General features: G+C 46.6%; 1 protein-coding gene across 1 annotated transcript in view; it reads left to right on the top strand.

The window, feature by feature from the left end:
• BSN (bassoon presynaptic cytomatrix protein) overlaps positions 1-16,671 on the top strand; it is a 230,052-nt gene extending 213,381 nt beyond the window's left edge. Inside the window, exons 7-12 of the mRNA XM_044656949.1 lie at positions 9,209-11,411; positions 11,783-12,621; positions 13,971-14,097; positions 14,746-14,886; positions 15,993-16,046; positions 16,588-16,671. Coding sequence (XP_044512884.1) covers positions 9,209-11,411; positions 11,783-12,621; positions 13,971-14,097; positions 14,746-14,886; positions 15,993-16,033 — 3,351 coding nt within the window. The 3' untranslated portion in view covers positions 16,034-16,046; positions 16,588-16,671. The remainder of the gene's footprint in view (positions 1-9,208; positions 11,412-11,782; positions 12,622-13,970; positions 14,098-14,745; positions 14,887-15,992; positions 16,047-16,587) is intronic.
• Positions 16,672-17,317: the final 646 nt, after the last annotated feature.

Genomic DNA, 17,317 nt, shown 5'->3' with positions numbered 1-17,317 from the left:
TAACTAAGAAAAGGGTAAAACTGAGGCAGATCTCTCTGCAAGATAGCATTTATTAGCAGGGGCATGCTACCTGTCAATAAATGCCTCCATTTATGCCAAAGACCCCAAGCAGACACAGTTCCCTTTTTTTTAGGGTTGATGACATCATGGCAGATGACATCATGGGACTGAATATAAATTGATAGATTACAGAGCTGAGGCACAGGGACCAAGATGATTGGTTGGAAGTTTGGTCATTGAGGCTAACAATGGCCTTCTTGTCCCATGAGTTCAAAGAGAAGATCTTTATTGGAGTGTAGATATGAAATAGCAGCCCAGACTCTTAGACGGTAAACCAGATATCACTGAAGCTATCACTTGGCAGTTAAAGATAACAGGCCCAATTCTCTTCTCACATGCTCTCCCAGGCCACAGAAGAATTCTTTGAGGCCAGAAAAGATGGATGATTAGCAGGAGAGCTGGATTTCTAAACTTAACCCATTACAGGCACTTGAATTTTGAACCAATTTCAGAGGCAAAGAACTATGCCTTAAGCAGTACAGGAAAATACAGCACAAGACAAAATCAATTATTTGTAAATAAAATCAATAAGGAAATTATACAGATCAACTTTTAAATTTATTTATTTATTTATTTTTGGTGATTGCATGTAATGACAAATTTCCACACAAGTTTTCCCAAGTTATATGATCAAACTTATCTCCCTCCCACCCTTCACTTCCCCTTCCTGGTGCTGGCAGGAGATTTGATCTGGCTTACACATGTATTATCACTCCAAACATACTTCTGTATTGTTCATTTTTGTCATCAAATAATCTTATAAAACCAAAGCTCCAAAACCTAAGACCAAGTAAATAAGGAAAAATCGTGTGCTTTCTTCTGCATTCTGACTCCAATAGTTCTTTCTCTGGAGGTGGATAGCATTCTTTGTCATAAGTCCTTCAGAATTGTCCTGAATCATTTCATTACTGAAAGTAGCTAAGTCTTGCACAGTTGACCATCCCACAATATTGCTGTTCCACTGTACAATATTCTTCTAGTTCTGCTTATTTCACTCTGCATCAGTTCATGTAGGTCTTTCCAGCTTTCTGAAATCCTATCATCATTCCTTACAGCATAATAGTATTCTATCAACCTCATATATCACAATTTGATACACAACCATTTTAATCTCACTACAAGAGGATAATAATCCTTGTATCACATGCCTCATGGAATTGTTATGAGGAAAGTACTTTGGAAACCTTAAAGAGCTATATAAATGTGAATTATGATAATTACTATTTGTAAGACATTGTCTCTCTCTTGCTTAAAATTCTTCAATAGTTCCCTATTGCCCATCAAATAACTCCAACTCCTTAAACTAACGTTCAAGGTCATCTTTAATCTAGTGCCAACCAGATCTCTCACTGTTGCCCCCCTAGGAACACTATATGCCATAGACTATATGCTCATAGGATGAAAGGATCATGTAGGTAGAGCTAGAAGGGACCTCAGAAGTAATCTCTAAGGTGTCTCTCACCCACTAGATGAGGAAACTGAGGCTGACAGATCAAATGACTCAACCAAGGCCACCTATAGTATGTCATAAAACTGAGATTTAAACCTTTGTCCTCTGGTGCCATATCCAAGGCACCTTGCCACCTCTTCTGCTGACCTATTTAGCCCTTGTTCACCAAAGCCTACTGCATGCTTTCTTACCTTTCTGTCTTTACTTAGTTGAAATCCTACTCATCCTTGATGACCAAAATCAAAGGCCAATTCCATCTTGATTCTCCTAATTTAGCCCAATCAACATTTCTTAGAGTGGTTGCCATGTACATGACCCTATTGTTGGCATTGAGGGTACAAAGATTAAAAAACACTAGTCCTCACCCTCAAGATCCATACGGTATAAAAGGGAGGAAGGAAGATAATATATATGTATATATGTATACACACATACATACATATATGTATATATGTATGATAGTAGGTAAAATGTTATATGGGATGGGCAAATGAGATAAGAGAGCAGAGTGCTTGAAAAAAACTTAAAGAGGATGAGATCAGTTCAACTGAAGAGACTGGGAAGGGCTTCATGGAAAAGGTAATATCTGGCCTGGACCTTGAAGAAAGGTTTCAGAAGAGATGAAGAAGCATTTTCTAAGCATGGAGGATAAAATGGCCTGCATAAATTCATAGGAGTAGAGGTTGGAAGGATGTCAAGAGACCAGTGATTCCCAAACTTTTTTGGCCTATCGCCCTCTTTCCAGAAAAAAATATTACTTAGACCCCTGGAAATTAATTTTTTTTATTTTAATAGCAATTAATAGGAAAGATAAATGCACCTGTGGCCATCACCACTTCCCTGGATCGCTGCAGCACCCACCAGGGGGTGGTAGTGCCCACTTTGGGAATCAATGGTCTAAACTATTGGGTATGCGAAGGTAGGAAAAGGTAGGATAAAGCTAGATTGTAGAGGGCCTAACATGTAAAACTAAGAAGTCCATATCTTAAAATAGAAGTCATCAAGAGTTATTGTAGGCTTTTATTTGACTAGAAAGATGGATTGGAGAGAAGAGACACTGGATGGAGGGAGGGAGACCAATTAAGAAACTATTATAGGGGCAGCTGGGTAGCTCAGTGGAGTGAGAGTCAGGCCTAGAGACAGGAGGTCCTAGGTTCAAACCCGGCCTCAGCCACTTCCCAGCTGTGTGACCCTGGGCAAGTCACTTGACCCCCATTGCCCACCCTTACCAATCTTCCACCTATGAGACAATACACCGAAGTATAAGGGTTTAAAAAAAATAGACTATTATAGGGGAGAAAAAAGAAAGACTATTATAGGGTACAGCCAGTTGGCTCAGTGGATAGAGAATTTGGCTTGTGACAGGAGGTCTGGGTTCAAATTTGGCCTTGGATACTTCCTAGCTGTGTGACCCTGGGCAAGTCACTTAACCCCCATTGCCTAGTCTTATTATTCTTCTGCCTTGGAACCAATACACAGTATTGATTCAGAGAGAGAGAGAGAGAGAGAGAGAGAGAGAGAGAGAGAGAGAGAGATATCAGTGGATAGAGAGCCCAATCTAGAGAAAGGAAATCTTGAGTTCAAATACGGCCTCAGACACTTCCTAGCTATGTGACCCCGAGCAAGTTACTTAACTCCAGTTGTTTAACCCTTAATGCTCAGATGCCTTGGAACCAAATATTTATTATTGATTCTAAGACAGAAGATAAGGGCTATAAAAAATATATAATAGTTCAGATAAGAAGCAACAAAAGCCTGAACCAAGGTGATGATAGTACCAGTGGAGAAGTGTAGATAGATGCAAGAGAGATTGCAAAAGTAGAATTCATAGGGCTTAGCAATTGTTTGGATGTAGGAAGATATAGGAAAGGGAAGAGTCAATGATAACTCCAAGACTTCAAGCCCGAGTAGGCAGAAGATTGATATTACCATCAAGACAAAGAGGGAAGTTTGGAGAAAAGCCAGCTAGAGATGACAATTCCTGTTTGGGATATGTTGAAATCGAGCTGTTGGTAGAACAGCAGGTAGAAGTGTCCTGCAGATGGTTGAAAATGGCTGCAGAATTATTATGACCCATTTTGGTCCCAAAGAAGAGATAGGAAAAGACATCTCCCCCCAACTCCTTTGCAGAAATGAGAGACCAGAGGTATGGGATATATTGCACATAATATCAGACTTTTTTGATATATAGTTTAGTTTTATGGAACTTAACTTTTTCCTTTCTTCATACTTTCTCCCTTCACGAGGAATGGCTTTCTGGGAATATGAGAGAGGAAATAGAGAAGAAAATATAAGTGATGTAAAACCCAAAGATAAAAAATACAATTTTAAGTTTAAAACAAAAAGAGAGGGGGATGCAAAAGAGAAGTCTGACCCGTAAATAAAAATTTGGAAGCCATCTGCATAGAGGTGATAATCAAAGCTGTGGGTGTTGATTAATTCATCAAGGGAGATAGTAGGGAGAGGAGTGTCAAAGATAGACACACCAAGGAGAGAGAAGGAAGATGAACCAAGGAGAAAGATTAAGGAAGGGTTAGCCAAGTTGGAGAATCAAGAGAATAACAGTGTCACAGAAGCCAAGGGAGAAGATATCAAGAAGGGAGTGGGCAATAGTATCAAATGTCAAGTCCACTGGAATTGTTTCTTAACAATTTTATTTTTGTTTATGCCTCTTGTTTTTATATCATACTCATTTCTGAATATTTCTTTTCCTCCTCTTTTATGCAGTAAGCCAAAAAGGGGGAGGAAAAGACAGTTCAGCAAAACCAATCAACATGTCAACTTGATATATTTCAGAGGGTCCATGGACTTGGATGGGGGTGGAAATGATATCCTTCTTTTCTCTTATCTCTTATCTCTTTCTGGAACTTAGCATTTTTTTTAATTATTTAAAAACATGATTCTGGGGGCAGCAGAGTAGTTCAGTTGAATAGAGAGCCAGGTTGAAGATAAGAGGTTCAAATGTGACCTCAGACACTTCCTGGCTGTGTGACCCTGGGCAAGTCACTTACCCCCCATTGCCCAACCCTTACCACACTTCTGCCTTGATACTTAGAATCAAAACTAAGAAGGCAAGAGTTGTTTTTTTTTTTAATTCTAAGGAAAGATCTATAGGCTCACCAGACTGTGAAAGGGGTCCACGGCAAAAAACAGGTTAACTGCCCTATACTATTCTGCCTCTAATAATATATTCCTTTTAAAACTAGGTTCTAAAACTTAGCCAAGAGTTGAAGTAAAGCTCATTTGTAGATGCTACCCTTTTCCCTTTTTGCAAAACTGGGATATTTTCCCTTCTCCAAATCAAGAGATAATATTTGTTAAAAGGGCTTAGCACCATGCTTGGCACATAGTAGGTGCTATGTAAATACTTACTCCCTTCCTTCCCTTCTCTTCTCCAATTCTGTGGCACTTGTCCCATTCTCCATGATCTTCCAAAGGCCATTGGCCTCAGCCCAACAGTCACATCTGCCACTTCTTTCAGTAACCTGAGCCTCAGGACTTGAATTGACTGGGGTTAGCTAAGTACTTATTTTTCTTGGGTTTCAATTTCCCATTTCCCATTTTTGTTTTATCCTTGCCAATCCAAAGGTCATTCCCCTTGAGAGAAAAAACAGAAACATGTAAAGAATTTGACTTTTTCTCCAACTCCCATTATTATCCTCCTATCTAGCCTAGCAGTGGTTCTAGCTTTTATTTGATCCTCCTCCTGTTCCTAACATGGAAAGAAGGAAGGAAGGAAGGAGAGGGAAGAAGGAAGAAGAGGGAGGATGGAAGGAAGAAGGGGAAGGAGGGAGCGAGGAAAAGAGGAAGGAAGGAAGAGGGAGGGAGGGAAAGAGAGAAAAAAGGAAAGAAGAGAGGAAGGAAGGGAGATGGGGAGGGAGAAAAGAGGAAGGAAAGAAGGAAGGGAGAGGGAAGAAAAAAGGGAGGGAGGGAGGAAAAGAGGAAGGAAGGAAGAGAAAAAGAGGGAGGGAGAGAGAGAAAGAGAGAGAATGGGAAGGAAGAAGGAAGGAACAAAGGAATGGAGGAAAGAAGGGAGGGAAAGAGAAAGAAAAGGGAAGGAATCGATTCCTTTTTCTTTTTCTTGCATTTGGCATTCCTTACATTATAATCTCAATTCATTTTGAGCTTTAGTGTCCTAATGATGATACTATTCTTACTGGATTGTGTGTGTTTTTATAGTCATTCTTCATCCCCTACCCTTAAAATTGGATTGGATTAGGAAGCTCCCTGTGCATCCATATCCTTATTGTGGAGCAGTTTCTTTTCTTTGTCATTGGAATGGTTTCTGTTTCCGTGTTCAGCATCTCATTTTCTAGAGCTTTACGTTCGAGTTTTCATCATGTTCTTAGCCCAGATAGTCCATCCTCTTTTACTTACTTGTAAACCTTGATGACTTTTCACTCCTGGCTGGAGGTATGTTTTTGAACTTTTCTCTATTGTACTTTATTCTTTCTAGTCTTCTCCCTGGCTGCTGCCACCATATCTCGGCTTAGTTCTGATATTCTCCCACTCCTTTCTTCTTCCCCCTCTCTACCATACACTCTAGACCCATAAAAGTGCATTTTCTAGAGCTTTTATTTACAAAGGGAAAAGAATATATAAATTCAAAAATGCCAGGATAAGAAAACTAAAATATTGTACTCAGCCAAGATTGGAGAGAACCCAAACTTGCTCAGCTATTCTCTAGCTTCTGTCTCCCAAACTTAACTCACTTCCATGATTCCCTAAGCCTAGAAAGCCTGCCTTCACATTGGCCCCAAAAGAGAGAACCCAGAGCACCCCTGTTCCATCACTCATTTGGGGTGTGGCCCACCTAAACACTTTGAACCAAGTTCACTCATTTAATGCAATTTCAAGTTCACTCTCAGCCAATCAGAAAGCTTTCTTATTGTTTGGATGTTTTTGGAATTCTACCTGTGCATTCCTACCTTGTCTGAATAACTGCTTTCCCAGGGGGAGAAGAAGAAAAAGACTTCATAAAAGATGTTACAGTTGCATCCAGGACCTAGGAAAAAACCCTCCTACCCAGTTCATCTCTACAGTTCATAATAATAACAACGAATCATATTATTAAGGGACTTTACAGTTGACAAAGCACTTCTCAACTCCATGATATAGTTACATATCTTACACATCTTGCAGATGATTAAACTGAGATCTTGAAAGATTAAGTAACTTGTCCCAGGTCTTAGCTAGTGTGTTACAGAACCAAGATTCAAACTAAGGTCTCCTGATGCTCACTTCCAAGACTCTTTCTACACCATCACTGCTCTTTCCTCTGTATTATATTGATGCTACCCTTTCCCAACATGTTCTAATCTAAGTTTTTATTTAGGACAGGAGAGGCCTAAGTAAGACTGTAGGTAGTGGAGAGAGAAGAGAAATTGAAGATTCAGGAGAGGGTGTATGTGATCAATAAAGCAAGGTCCCAGAGGAGATGGGGTGGGATCAAAAGCATAGCCTTGGAAAAGAAAAGGGTCAGTTAACTTTTCCCCTGAGATGGCAGGGAAGAAAGACAGAGTGAGCAGAAGAACTAGCAGCTAAAGGTAGAGTCTCTTCCCCTCAAAGACTACAACAATGCAGGCAACCTAGAACAAGGCCTTGGTGTATGGCATGTCCCACCAGCCGCCCAGTTGGCCTCTCTCAAAGAGGCTGGGAGCTCAGACAATATTTCCAAGCAAGGGAGTCCAAGGAGATCTGGCCAAGGGACCCTGCCAGCAATTGACAGCAAGAAATCCTACTTTTCGCCTTCTCACTTTGAAAATGGTACACATTTTAGCTCTGCAATCATGGTACATTTTTTCCCAGTTCCATACGGGAAAAAAACTCTAGCAGATGTCTCCTACATCTCCTTCCCACTCATACCTCCTTTTGAGTCAGAAACAGCCTATCTAGGACTCCCATACCCTGCCTTGCTTAGCCTGACCAAAGACCCAAGGGGAGTTGACATTTGAGGTTACAGATTGGATAAAAGACCTTCTCTGGGACCGTAGTCATTAGTAGGTTATGGGAAATCATGGAAATCAGCCTTGGGACTGTGCTTGGGTTCAAGGGAGGATGATGCCTAGCTCTGCAGTGACTCAGGAAGGCAGCAGGTGGGAGGAATAGATGGCTTTACCAGCTGGTGTGAAAAAAGACCTGGCATTCAGCATATAGCCCCTTTCTTCCCCTACCTCCCCACAACCCTTACTGTCACCAAGGCAACAAGGGGGAACAGAGCTTAGGGCCACCTGTCTAGTAGCACCCTTCCTTGCTCAGTTTACATATTGCCCCCTTCCTGCTCTCTCCTGACTGCTTCCCCACCAGGGGAGTATTCATTGTCTAGTCATTGTAAACCAAGGCCACCTGAGCAGCAAGCTTGGGGAGAATCCCACCCCAGTGGTCAGGACCACTGGTCTGGGCTGGCCACCATCGAAGATTTAGTTCAGGGAAAGTACATCATGGAGTGGTCCCCAGTGGACCTGACTGAGGAATAGGGGAGGGAGATGGGCTTCCAGACCTAACAAAGACGTCCCTCTTGGTTTAGGTCTCCCCACCACCAAAACGGCCACTGCCACCACTTCTGCTGTTGCCACCGCTATGTAGGCATCACATGCTGATTGCTGAGCTTTATCTGGCCCCAATTCTCTGTTCCTCATTGTTGTAGTCAGGAGCCTTGAGTCAGGAGCTGTGAAATTCTGCAGACACAGCTTTCTCACACAGCATCTGACTCTGGGTGACTCAATTTGGGCCTGTCATAGCACTGCTCATCGCGTGCAGCAGGCACAGAAAGGAGCCCGTTGTTCACTTGTCTGTGATCCTGTGCCTCGGGTCATCCCTTCCCCAGTCACCACTACTGATGGCTATCGGCAAATCTCCCAGGAGCCCTGTGAGTGAGCCAGTCTGCCTACCCCATGAGTCTCACCCTTACTTCTTTCTCTGGCCCTCTTCATCCTAGGTTTCCTCCCTTCAGGCCAGGTGCAAAATGTAGCCTGGGCATCCCATAGCCATCCAGCCTTCTTTTGTGGCCAACTCAGGAAGGGATAGTGCCCTGGCACTTAGTGACTGACCCAGCTATGCAGCTTGAACTTCTTAGCCTTGTAGAGAGGCAAAGGAGATTAATGACTAGAAGACCAGATTCAACATAGCATTTCAGTCACTTTTTTTTAACTTTCTGTCTTAGTAACAACACTAAGACAGAAGGCAAGGGTTTGACATTCAGGGTTAAATGAGTCAAGTTTAAGATTTGGGGTTAAGAAGTTCCAAGATGAGATCACCTATAGCCTTAAGAAGAACTTGTATGAACAGCAGAAATACTATGGAGTGCCCAGGGTCACACCTGGTTACCCCTCAGTAAAGTGTGAGTGACGATAAAACTTGCACTATCTACCTTATAGCTATGATATGAGAATGGTATTTTTCTAGTCTTAAGGGATAAAAGTTGTGAAGATCTTTAGTATAACTTCTTCATCTTACAGATGGGAAAACTGACACCCAGAAATAGAGACATGACTTGCCAGGAATAGTACCCAGGTCTCCTATCACTTAGATCAGTGTTTTCCCCGCTGCCCCTTCTTTCCTCTCATAGATAGGGAAGGTATTTTTTAGACCTGAGGTGTTTATTATTAGCATGAAAATAACTCAAGTTCCTTCAAGTATTTTTATCTCTGGTGCATAAACTCAGTTGTTACATCCAGGCCTCTTTCCTTTGCTTCTTAGATGTCAGCATTTCAGGCTAACACCCTAATTCGAAAAGTGAAGCGGACGCTGCCCAGCCCCCCTCCAGAGGAAGCACATATGCCCCTCCCAAGCCAAGCACACTCCCAGATGTACCTAGCCGGCCTCCTCCAGAAGGGCCTGGCGGGGCCCCCCGTCCAGGTGACCAAAGCCAGCCTACTCAAGGAACTGGATCGGGACCTCAAGCTTGTGGAGCACGAGTCCACAAAGCTGAGGAAGAAGCAGGCAGAACTGGATGAGGAGGAAAAGGAGATTGATGCCAAGCTCAAGTACCTGGAGTTAGGAATCACCCAGAGGAAGGGGTCCCTGATGAAGGACCGGGTTGGCCGAGATTACCCCTATCTTCGGTGCCTTGGGGAAAACCGTGACTACATGTCTGATAGTGAGCTCAACAATTTACGACTTGCCGGTTATGAGAGCGGCACCGTCCATGTGAGACCAAGCACAGCTCCGACCAATCAGTACTCTGACTTTTCAGCCACTCAATACACCTCAGCCTCCTCCTACCCTCCCTATCAGTACCCACCGGGGCAGGGTCCTCCTCCTCCCCCTACAGCCTTCCAACACACCCGTTTCCAGCCTCCCCAGTACCCCGTGGGTGTTGCTGGTCCTGCTCAAAATGGCTTTCAAGCCAGCCAGGTAGCTGCCTACCCACCTCAAAGCACATACCCAGCACCTGCCTACCCTCCAAGTGCAGGATACCCGGCTGAACACGGTCTCCCAGGCCAACAGAACTTCCGCCCTGCTCCTCCCCACTACCAGCCCCAGACGACTTACCCGGGCCAAATGCCCCACCCAGCCCCTCAAAACGCCCTCTACCCAGACCCAGCTGACAGTCACGCCTCCCATCAGAAGCCACGACAGACCTCCCTCGCTGACTTAGAACAGAAGGTCCCTACAAACTACGAAGTGATTGCGAACCCCCCAACTGTAATGTCTTCAGCCCCTTCAGAGCCCACGTACAGTGCGCCGGCAGTGACCAGCACCTATGACCAGTACAAGGCCCCGGAGCCCCCCCGGCCCGGTGACCGAGGTGGCGTGAGCCAGAGCCCTGTGCCTGCTTACTCTTCTGAATCGCTGTACACCAACCTGGAGCAGAACATTCCTAGGAACTATGTGATGATCGACGACATCAGTGAGCTGACCAAGGACAGCACACCCTCAGCAGTGGAGAGTCAAAAGCCAGAGCCCCGGCCCCAAGGCAGTAACGGGCGGCATGTGAAGGACAAAAGTGACCTGGGAGAGCCCGAAGGCCCCAGCGTTCCCTGCTGCTACTCCAAAGGGGAAGAAGAGTCGGAGGAGGATGTCTATGATCACCATGGCACTGACCATCGAGGGAAGAGCAGCTATCACCGGAGCTCAGAGAGCAATGGGAGGATGTCAGGCAGTGGAGGGGGGTCCTCCTACTACTATGGGGAGAGTGACTATAGGCACTCATCTCGGCCAGAGAAACACGGCTCCAGCATGGGAGGGCCCAAGCATTCTTCTAAGAACCTGGCCCCCGCTGTCATCTCGTCCAAGCGCAGTAAGCACAGGAAACAAGGCATGGAGCAAAAGATCTCCAAGTTCTCACCCATAGAAGAAGCCAAAGACGTTGAATCTGATCTGGCCTCCTATCCCACGACCACCTCAGTCAGCAGTAGCATGTCCTCAAGAGGGAAGAAGTTTCAAGATGAAATCACCTATGGCCTTAAGAAGAATGTGTATGAGCAGCAGAAATACTATGGAGTATCAAGCAGGGACCTGGTAGAGGAAGATGACCGGCCCTATGGTGGTGGCAGGTCCAGATCATCAGCAAGTTACGGCAGCGACAAGTCCAGCCATGATATGAGCAGCCGAAGCAAGTCCTACGAACGAGAACGAGACAGCATGGAGAGGTTACAGAAAACCAGCTCAAAGCCATCCTCCCTGAGCATGTCTCAGAGCCGAGGACGCCCCCCCATGCGTAGCCAGGCCTCTGAAGAAGAAAGCCCCATCAGTCCTTTGGGAAGGTCTATGGGAGGACCCCGCTCCTCCGGGGGGCCTCTTCCTCCCGGGGCTGGGGATGGCTGTTCTCCGTTCTGCTCCAGTCACTCTTTGCCTGATGTCCAGGAACACATCAAAGATGTGCCAAGGACCCATTCCTACAAGCACGAGGAAGGCTACATCCTGGATGATTCCCACTGTGTGGTCTCAGATAGTGAAGGTAACGGCCCTCTTTGGGGATTTATGACAAAGCATGTTCCAAGCTGAGCTTGTGTCAAACCAATATGGGGCCCCTGCCCTTTGCCTGCCCGGTGCCATGCTATCATCCCACTGTTGGCTTCGGTCGGCCCAGGATCGGCACAGCCCTGTTCCATGGCCGCCCTGCCCGTGTCCTGCCTGTGTCTGTCCCATGTGGGGATGTTCTCTCTGGGTCTCCAGAGGGTGGGATCGAGGCTTGGGGGGCTCTCTCATTTCTGTTTTGCATGTGGTGAGCTGCTTGCATTCTTTCATTTCATTGCATGGCTTCAGCCTGGCCTACGTTCCCGGTGCCCGAGCGAGAGATTGACTGTGATCTGTTTTTGGTTTCTGAAGCTTATCACTTGGGTCAGGAGGAAACAGACTGGTTTGATAAGCCCAGAGAAGCCCGTTCAGAAAGGCTCAGACATCATGGTGGCCACTCCTCATCCTCCTCCTCCCAGAAAAGACCCCCTGTCAAACATACTTATCATGACTACGATGAGCCCCCCGAGGAGGACCTGTGGCCACATGATGAGGGACCTCAGGGCCGCCATTCTTCCAAAGAGCATCGGCACCATGGGGACTATGGCCGCCATTCCTCGGGGTCTTCATCTTCCCGCCATCAAGGTGAGGAGCCTTCTCGAAGGGTCTCGAAGCCACACCCCCGAGACTCAGGCCGCCACGAAGGCAGACCTCACTCCCAGCCTTCTTCCCAGAAGAAGGCCCAGCAGGCTGATCCAAGAGGCCAGCCATCCTACCCTAGTTCTCAGTCGGAATACTCACAGCCATCCCGCCAGCCAGCGGCCTACCACCATCCCTCGGAGCCCAAGAAAGCTCAGCGGTCAATGCAGTCTGGCCCGTCGGCTCAGCCACCCAAGTCTGAGCCTATGGCCCACTCACAGCCACAGCAGGCCAGGCAGCCCCAGTCAGGACCTTCTCAGCAGCAGCTGCCACCACAGTCATCCAGGCAGCAACAATCACGCCAGCCCCCACCACAGCAGCAGCAGACGAGCCATGGACCACAACCAACACAGTCTCAGACACAGCAGACACCATCACAGGCTCGGCTGCAGCAGCAGCAGGGCATGCCAGGGCAGCCTTCCTCCCGGGGCCAACAACCCCCGACTGGACAGCAGGCTGGCAAGGCTATGCCGGGCCATCCCCCGTCGGCAGGTGCCCAACCTGCAGGCCCAGTGAGTATGACTCAATGTTTGGAGGTCCCCTGCCAGGGCTTATTCTCTTCCTTCCCACCAACCTGGCTGCTGTGTGTGTGGCACAGCCACCAGGAGTCCCAGGAAGATGAGGCTGCTGATAGGTACCCCTAAGGCCTAGGGGGAAGTTGGGTGGAGGAGACAGTTCGGGGTAGTGGGTACTTTCATTCAAGGTGCCTTAACAACCAGATCCCTTTGGCTCTGGGCCAGCTGTGCCCTATTTCCAGGGGATAATTCAAGAAGTCCTGAGGCAGCTGGCTTCTTAAATATGGGACCTCAAAGATAAACCATCTTGCTAAAGGAAAGACGTCTTGGTGGTGGGCAAGCAGGATTAGCTGGAGGAGGAGGCCCAGTGTAAAGTGGACATAAAACGACTTCTGCTTGCTGTGGAAAGTATATGCTAGGACTCATGTACAAGTACCTTAGGGGTCAGGGTGCCCCAGTCTGGCCCCTGTCCTAAGTCCCTCCTTGTGTGTCTCATGGCCCAAAACATAGATTCCCAAAGACTAGTAGAGCTAGACAGGACCTCAGAGATCATAGTTCTCTCCTTTTACACTTGAAGAAACAGACTCAGAAAGATTACATGGCTTTCAAATCACACATATTCATAAGATTTAGAGCTGGAAAGAACTTTAAAAGTTACCCAATCCAACCCCATCATTTCATAACTGAGGCCCAGAGAGAGACTTTCTAAATAGGTCCCTCCATGGTGTCATACCAGAGCTACTTTGTGAACTTATGAACCTCCATATTGAAAGTGAAGGCCCCATCAGCTTTATGACCCAGCTCATGTGGCTCTGACAGGCTTCCTCAGTAGAATCTACTATAAAGATGAGAGCCCGGCTTCCTTGACTTCCCTAGCATGGGGAAATGGCCTTATTCAGCTGCTGCTTGGGTGTTGAAGACCCTTCCCCTAAAGTTCATTCCAACCTTGGACATCCTGGCCTTCCCCTTTGTGGGGCTCATACCTTTTCTACTCTCTATCCCAGGAATTGTCCTACACTGTCATCCTAAGTCCAAACCCATCTGTGGTTGCCTGTGGGCCTGGCCAGCCTCTCTCATCTTCCTGTCCTGCCCTCAGCCTAAGGAATCTTAGGAGCTTCCAGATGGGGATTCAGGGTGGGGGTGCCCAGGCTTGCCCCATTCTTCTTCACAGATGCCTTGATTAGCTATTGCCTAGCCCAGGCACCACATTCTTGTGGTGAAGGCCTAATCCTGAACTCTGGGCTGATTGCAGGCCTAAATGATTAAGGGATAGGGGCAGGGGGGAGAGGGGGGAAGGATATGCCTGGATGTCTGGTCCCAACTAGGGTGACTGTTTAATATTGCAGCTGAAAGCTGAACAGCTGGACAGCTCCAAACCCACAGCCAAAGTGCAGCAGCAGCAGCAGCAGCAACAACAGCAACAGCAGCAGGGAAGGGTCCCACATGCCCAGCCACAAGGGGCCACCACTGCAGGTATGATGTCAGGTCTAGCTGTAGCAGGAGATGCCTCTAGTCAGACCAGAATCAGACCCAGTTTCTGTCAATGCATGGCTGGGAGAGCCTTTGGCCAGGGGCCAGACTCTCCTGTCCTTGTGGGTACATTTGCTACTCATGGAGAAGGACTCACTATGGACAGATGGATCTGAAATGGGGAGCCCAGGAGATCCCAAGCAGACCAGGTGTTATTGAAGGAGCCCTGGCCCTGCGGAAATGAGCACAGTGCAGGAACCCTACATAGAAAACTACCTAGAAGCTTTGGGATTCAGGAGCTTACTCCTCCCTAGTCTCCTTCCTCCTCTCCTTACCTTTCCATTTTCTCCTCACCTTTGGGGTGGTTTTTTTTTCATTCTTCTCTCCCTTCTCTTCCTTTCCTCTTTTCCTCCTCTTCTCTTGGCATCCTGTTCCATATTCTCATCTCCCCATCTGGTCATATTCAGAAGCATAGAGTTTCATGTGTGCCCCCAATATTTGAGGATTCTCAAGATCCCAGGGAGGGAAAAGGAAAAGCTAAGACCACTTGGCCTTTTTGAGGTATCCAGAGTTGATAATGACAGTGTGGCCTTCCAGCAAGGGTCCACAGATAAATTGGAGTCAATCAGGGTTTTGAATTTCTTTCCCCAGGTACAAAAGTAGGAGCAAAGCCTGGGGGAGTCCCACCAGCATCAGGAGCCCCCACAGGCCAGCCTGGGGCTGATGGAGAGAGTGTGTTCTCCAAAATCCTTCCCGGAGGTGCAGCAGAACAAGCAGGCAAACTGACTGAAGGTACAGCTTGGACTCTCTCAAAGACATTGGCCTGATAGTCTAAACCCAACAACCCCAACTTCTCTCAATTTCATCATAACCCATAGAGAGAAAGTGACTGGCTCAAAGTCACATAGCTGGCAGCATAGCCAGAGTTTGAACCCAGCATCATAAATATAGATCTAGAAAAACATCTTAGAAATTATATAATCCAACCCCCTCATTTTACAGATGAGGAAACTGAGGCCCAGGTCCTCTGATACCACATCCAGTTCCTCTTTCCACCCTTCCCTCTCTCAGTAGAGGTATAACAAATAAAAATCCAATGGAGCAGCATAGATATATATGCCTTTGACAGAAGAAATCATGAAAAGCTGCCTCCAGTCTACTCATGGTTGCTTTCTGATCAGTTTTTCTAGAGTTGGACCTTATGACCATTTCTTCTATTACCACCCAAAACTACCCAGGGACTCTGACAGTAGGCCTGGGATTCCCCAGCTATGCCATAGCCTGAGGGGGTCAGGGCCCAGAAAAACTAGCTTAAATCTGCCAGACTTGGAGTCTTGAATGGATTTTTTTCCCCTTTCCCCCACCTCAACTATCCCACATGTGGACAGTCTGGCTCTGGCCTCAATAGTAGGAATAGCAGGAGAGGAAGGCCTGCTGTCAGGGCAGAACTATACTCTTCTTTTGCCTGCAAACCAGGTCTTGGGGGGAGTTAGGCTGAGAGCGTGTGTGTCTGTGCGTGTGTGTGTCTGTGTACATGTGGGTGCATGCATGTGCTCACATGCTCTCACATGTGTAAAAAGCTGAGCCTATAGAAATAGGACAGGCAGACTGAGAAGGCATGTTGGGTAAATATTGAGTGGATTATATGAGCCCAGACTGAGAAGAGGGGAGAGAGCTTTGGTGATATTTGGAAGGGAATCCAGGCTGGGTGTTGTGCAGGGGAAGTTGAGTTAGACAGATGGGAAGGCCAGGCTGAGCATGGGAGTGGAGGGGGTTGGAGGGAGCAGCACGGGTCTCATCCCTTCTAAGAGTAGCTCTCTGTGACTCCTCATTCTTCTCAGAGACCTCTCAGGGAGTCAGATTCATGTCCTCAAATCTTTTTTCTTTTTTTTTCACAGCTGTGTCTGCTTTTGGAAAGAAATTTTCTTCATTCTGGTGATCTGTGCTGTAGGGTGAGTGGTCCCTGAAATGAGCATAATTTGAGGACCTCCCACCCTCTTCTTCCCTCTAGGCCTTTGCCCAAACTAGGCCTCAATGATCTCCACACTAGCCCCATACAGGCATGCCTTACACATCAGACTATCTCAAGCCTCTGTGGAAGGAGCTCATGTCCATATATGTGAAATGCAGCCCCTGCTCAACATCCAGTTGGGACCATAGCCATCCCCAATGAGCTTGCCTTTCTAGGGTGCCAGCTTTGACCCTAAGAAAAAGGATCTATCAAAAAAAGGAAGATCTCCATTTGTGAGACCTGGGTTTTTGAACATCCCCTTTCCTTCAGGCTCTTTAGCTAACATAATACCTAGAAGCTATGATGATTCTAATTACCTTTTTGTCTCTTCCTTTATCTTTTCCCTCTCTGTCTCTGATCTCTCTGTCCCTCATATTTTGTCTCTCCCTGACCTGTCCATGCTTCTTCCCTTCCTACTGGATAATCTCTGATTTGTTTCCTCCTCTGATTCTGGGTCCTTCCTGGTCCCCTACTCTTTAAAGACGTTTTGGAAGATGAATGGAGATAAAGTCATTCCTGTGGAAAAACCTATGAAGAAACTAATGGATTTAACCACAGCCTAGGACTCTGCGTATAACAGTAAGTAGTCTGTGGTGTTGGGGCAATGGAATCCCAGGATCCTAGATATAGACCTGGGAAGGACTTAGATATCGTCTTGTCCAACCCTCCTATTTTACAAGTGAGGAAACTGAGAGAGAAAAATTCATCTAGGGAATAATGGGGAAGGAATCAAGAGGAGATAGCAGCTGAGTTTGGCCTTCAGCAACTGGATATGGGTGTGGAGACCATCTAGTCTTAGGGATCAGTGTGAAAAAAGACATGAAGATGAAAGAAGGCCGGATAAGAGTGAAGGACAGAAAACTGTCCATCTGCCTCCAGTTTGACTTGACAAGGGCAAAGGAGACTTGAGGTGGAAGCACTACCCAGGCTAAGATGACTGGGATGGGCTTTGATGAGCAGCACATTAAAACGGGAGTTGAACAAAAATTTTTAATAGAAACAATTGAGACTCATGTAATGAGTTCCCACGGAGGCCAAGTGTGGCAAAACCTTTACATTTCCATTCGTTTCTGGGAGCCCTGTTGCTCAAGCTTGAGGCCTGCTCCATCCAGGGGCATGTGGAGTAAGAGACCAGGGAACACATGACCAGAACTCGAAGGGGAAACGTTCTTCCCTTGAGAATTCCTCCCCAAGCCTAGGATGAAGAATCAG

This window comes from Gracilinanus agilis, chromosome 1 (assembly GCF_016433145.1).
Source record: "Gracilinanus agilis isolate LMUSP501 chromosome 1, AgileGrace, whole genome shotgun sequence".
In the NCBI taxonomy this organism is placed as follows: domain Eukaryota; kingdom Metazoa; phylum Chordata; class Mammalia; order Didelphimorphia; family Didelphidae; genus Gracilinanus; species Gracilinanus agilis.
Note: the sequence above shows the minus strand (reverse complement) of the source record. Positions and strands in the feature narration are given on the sequence as shown.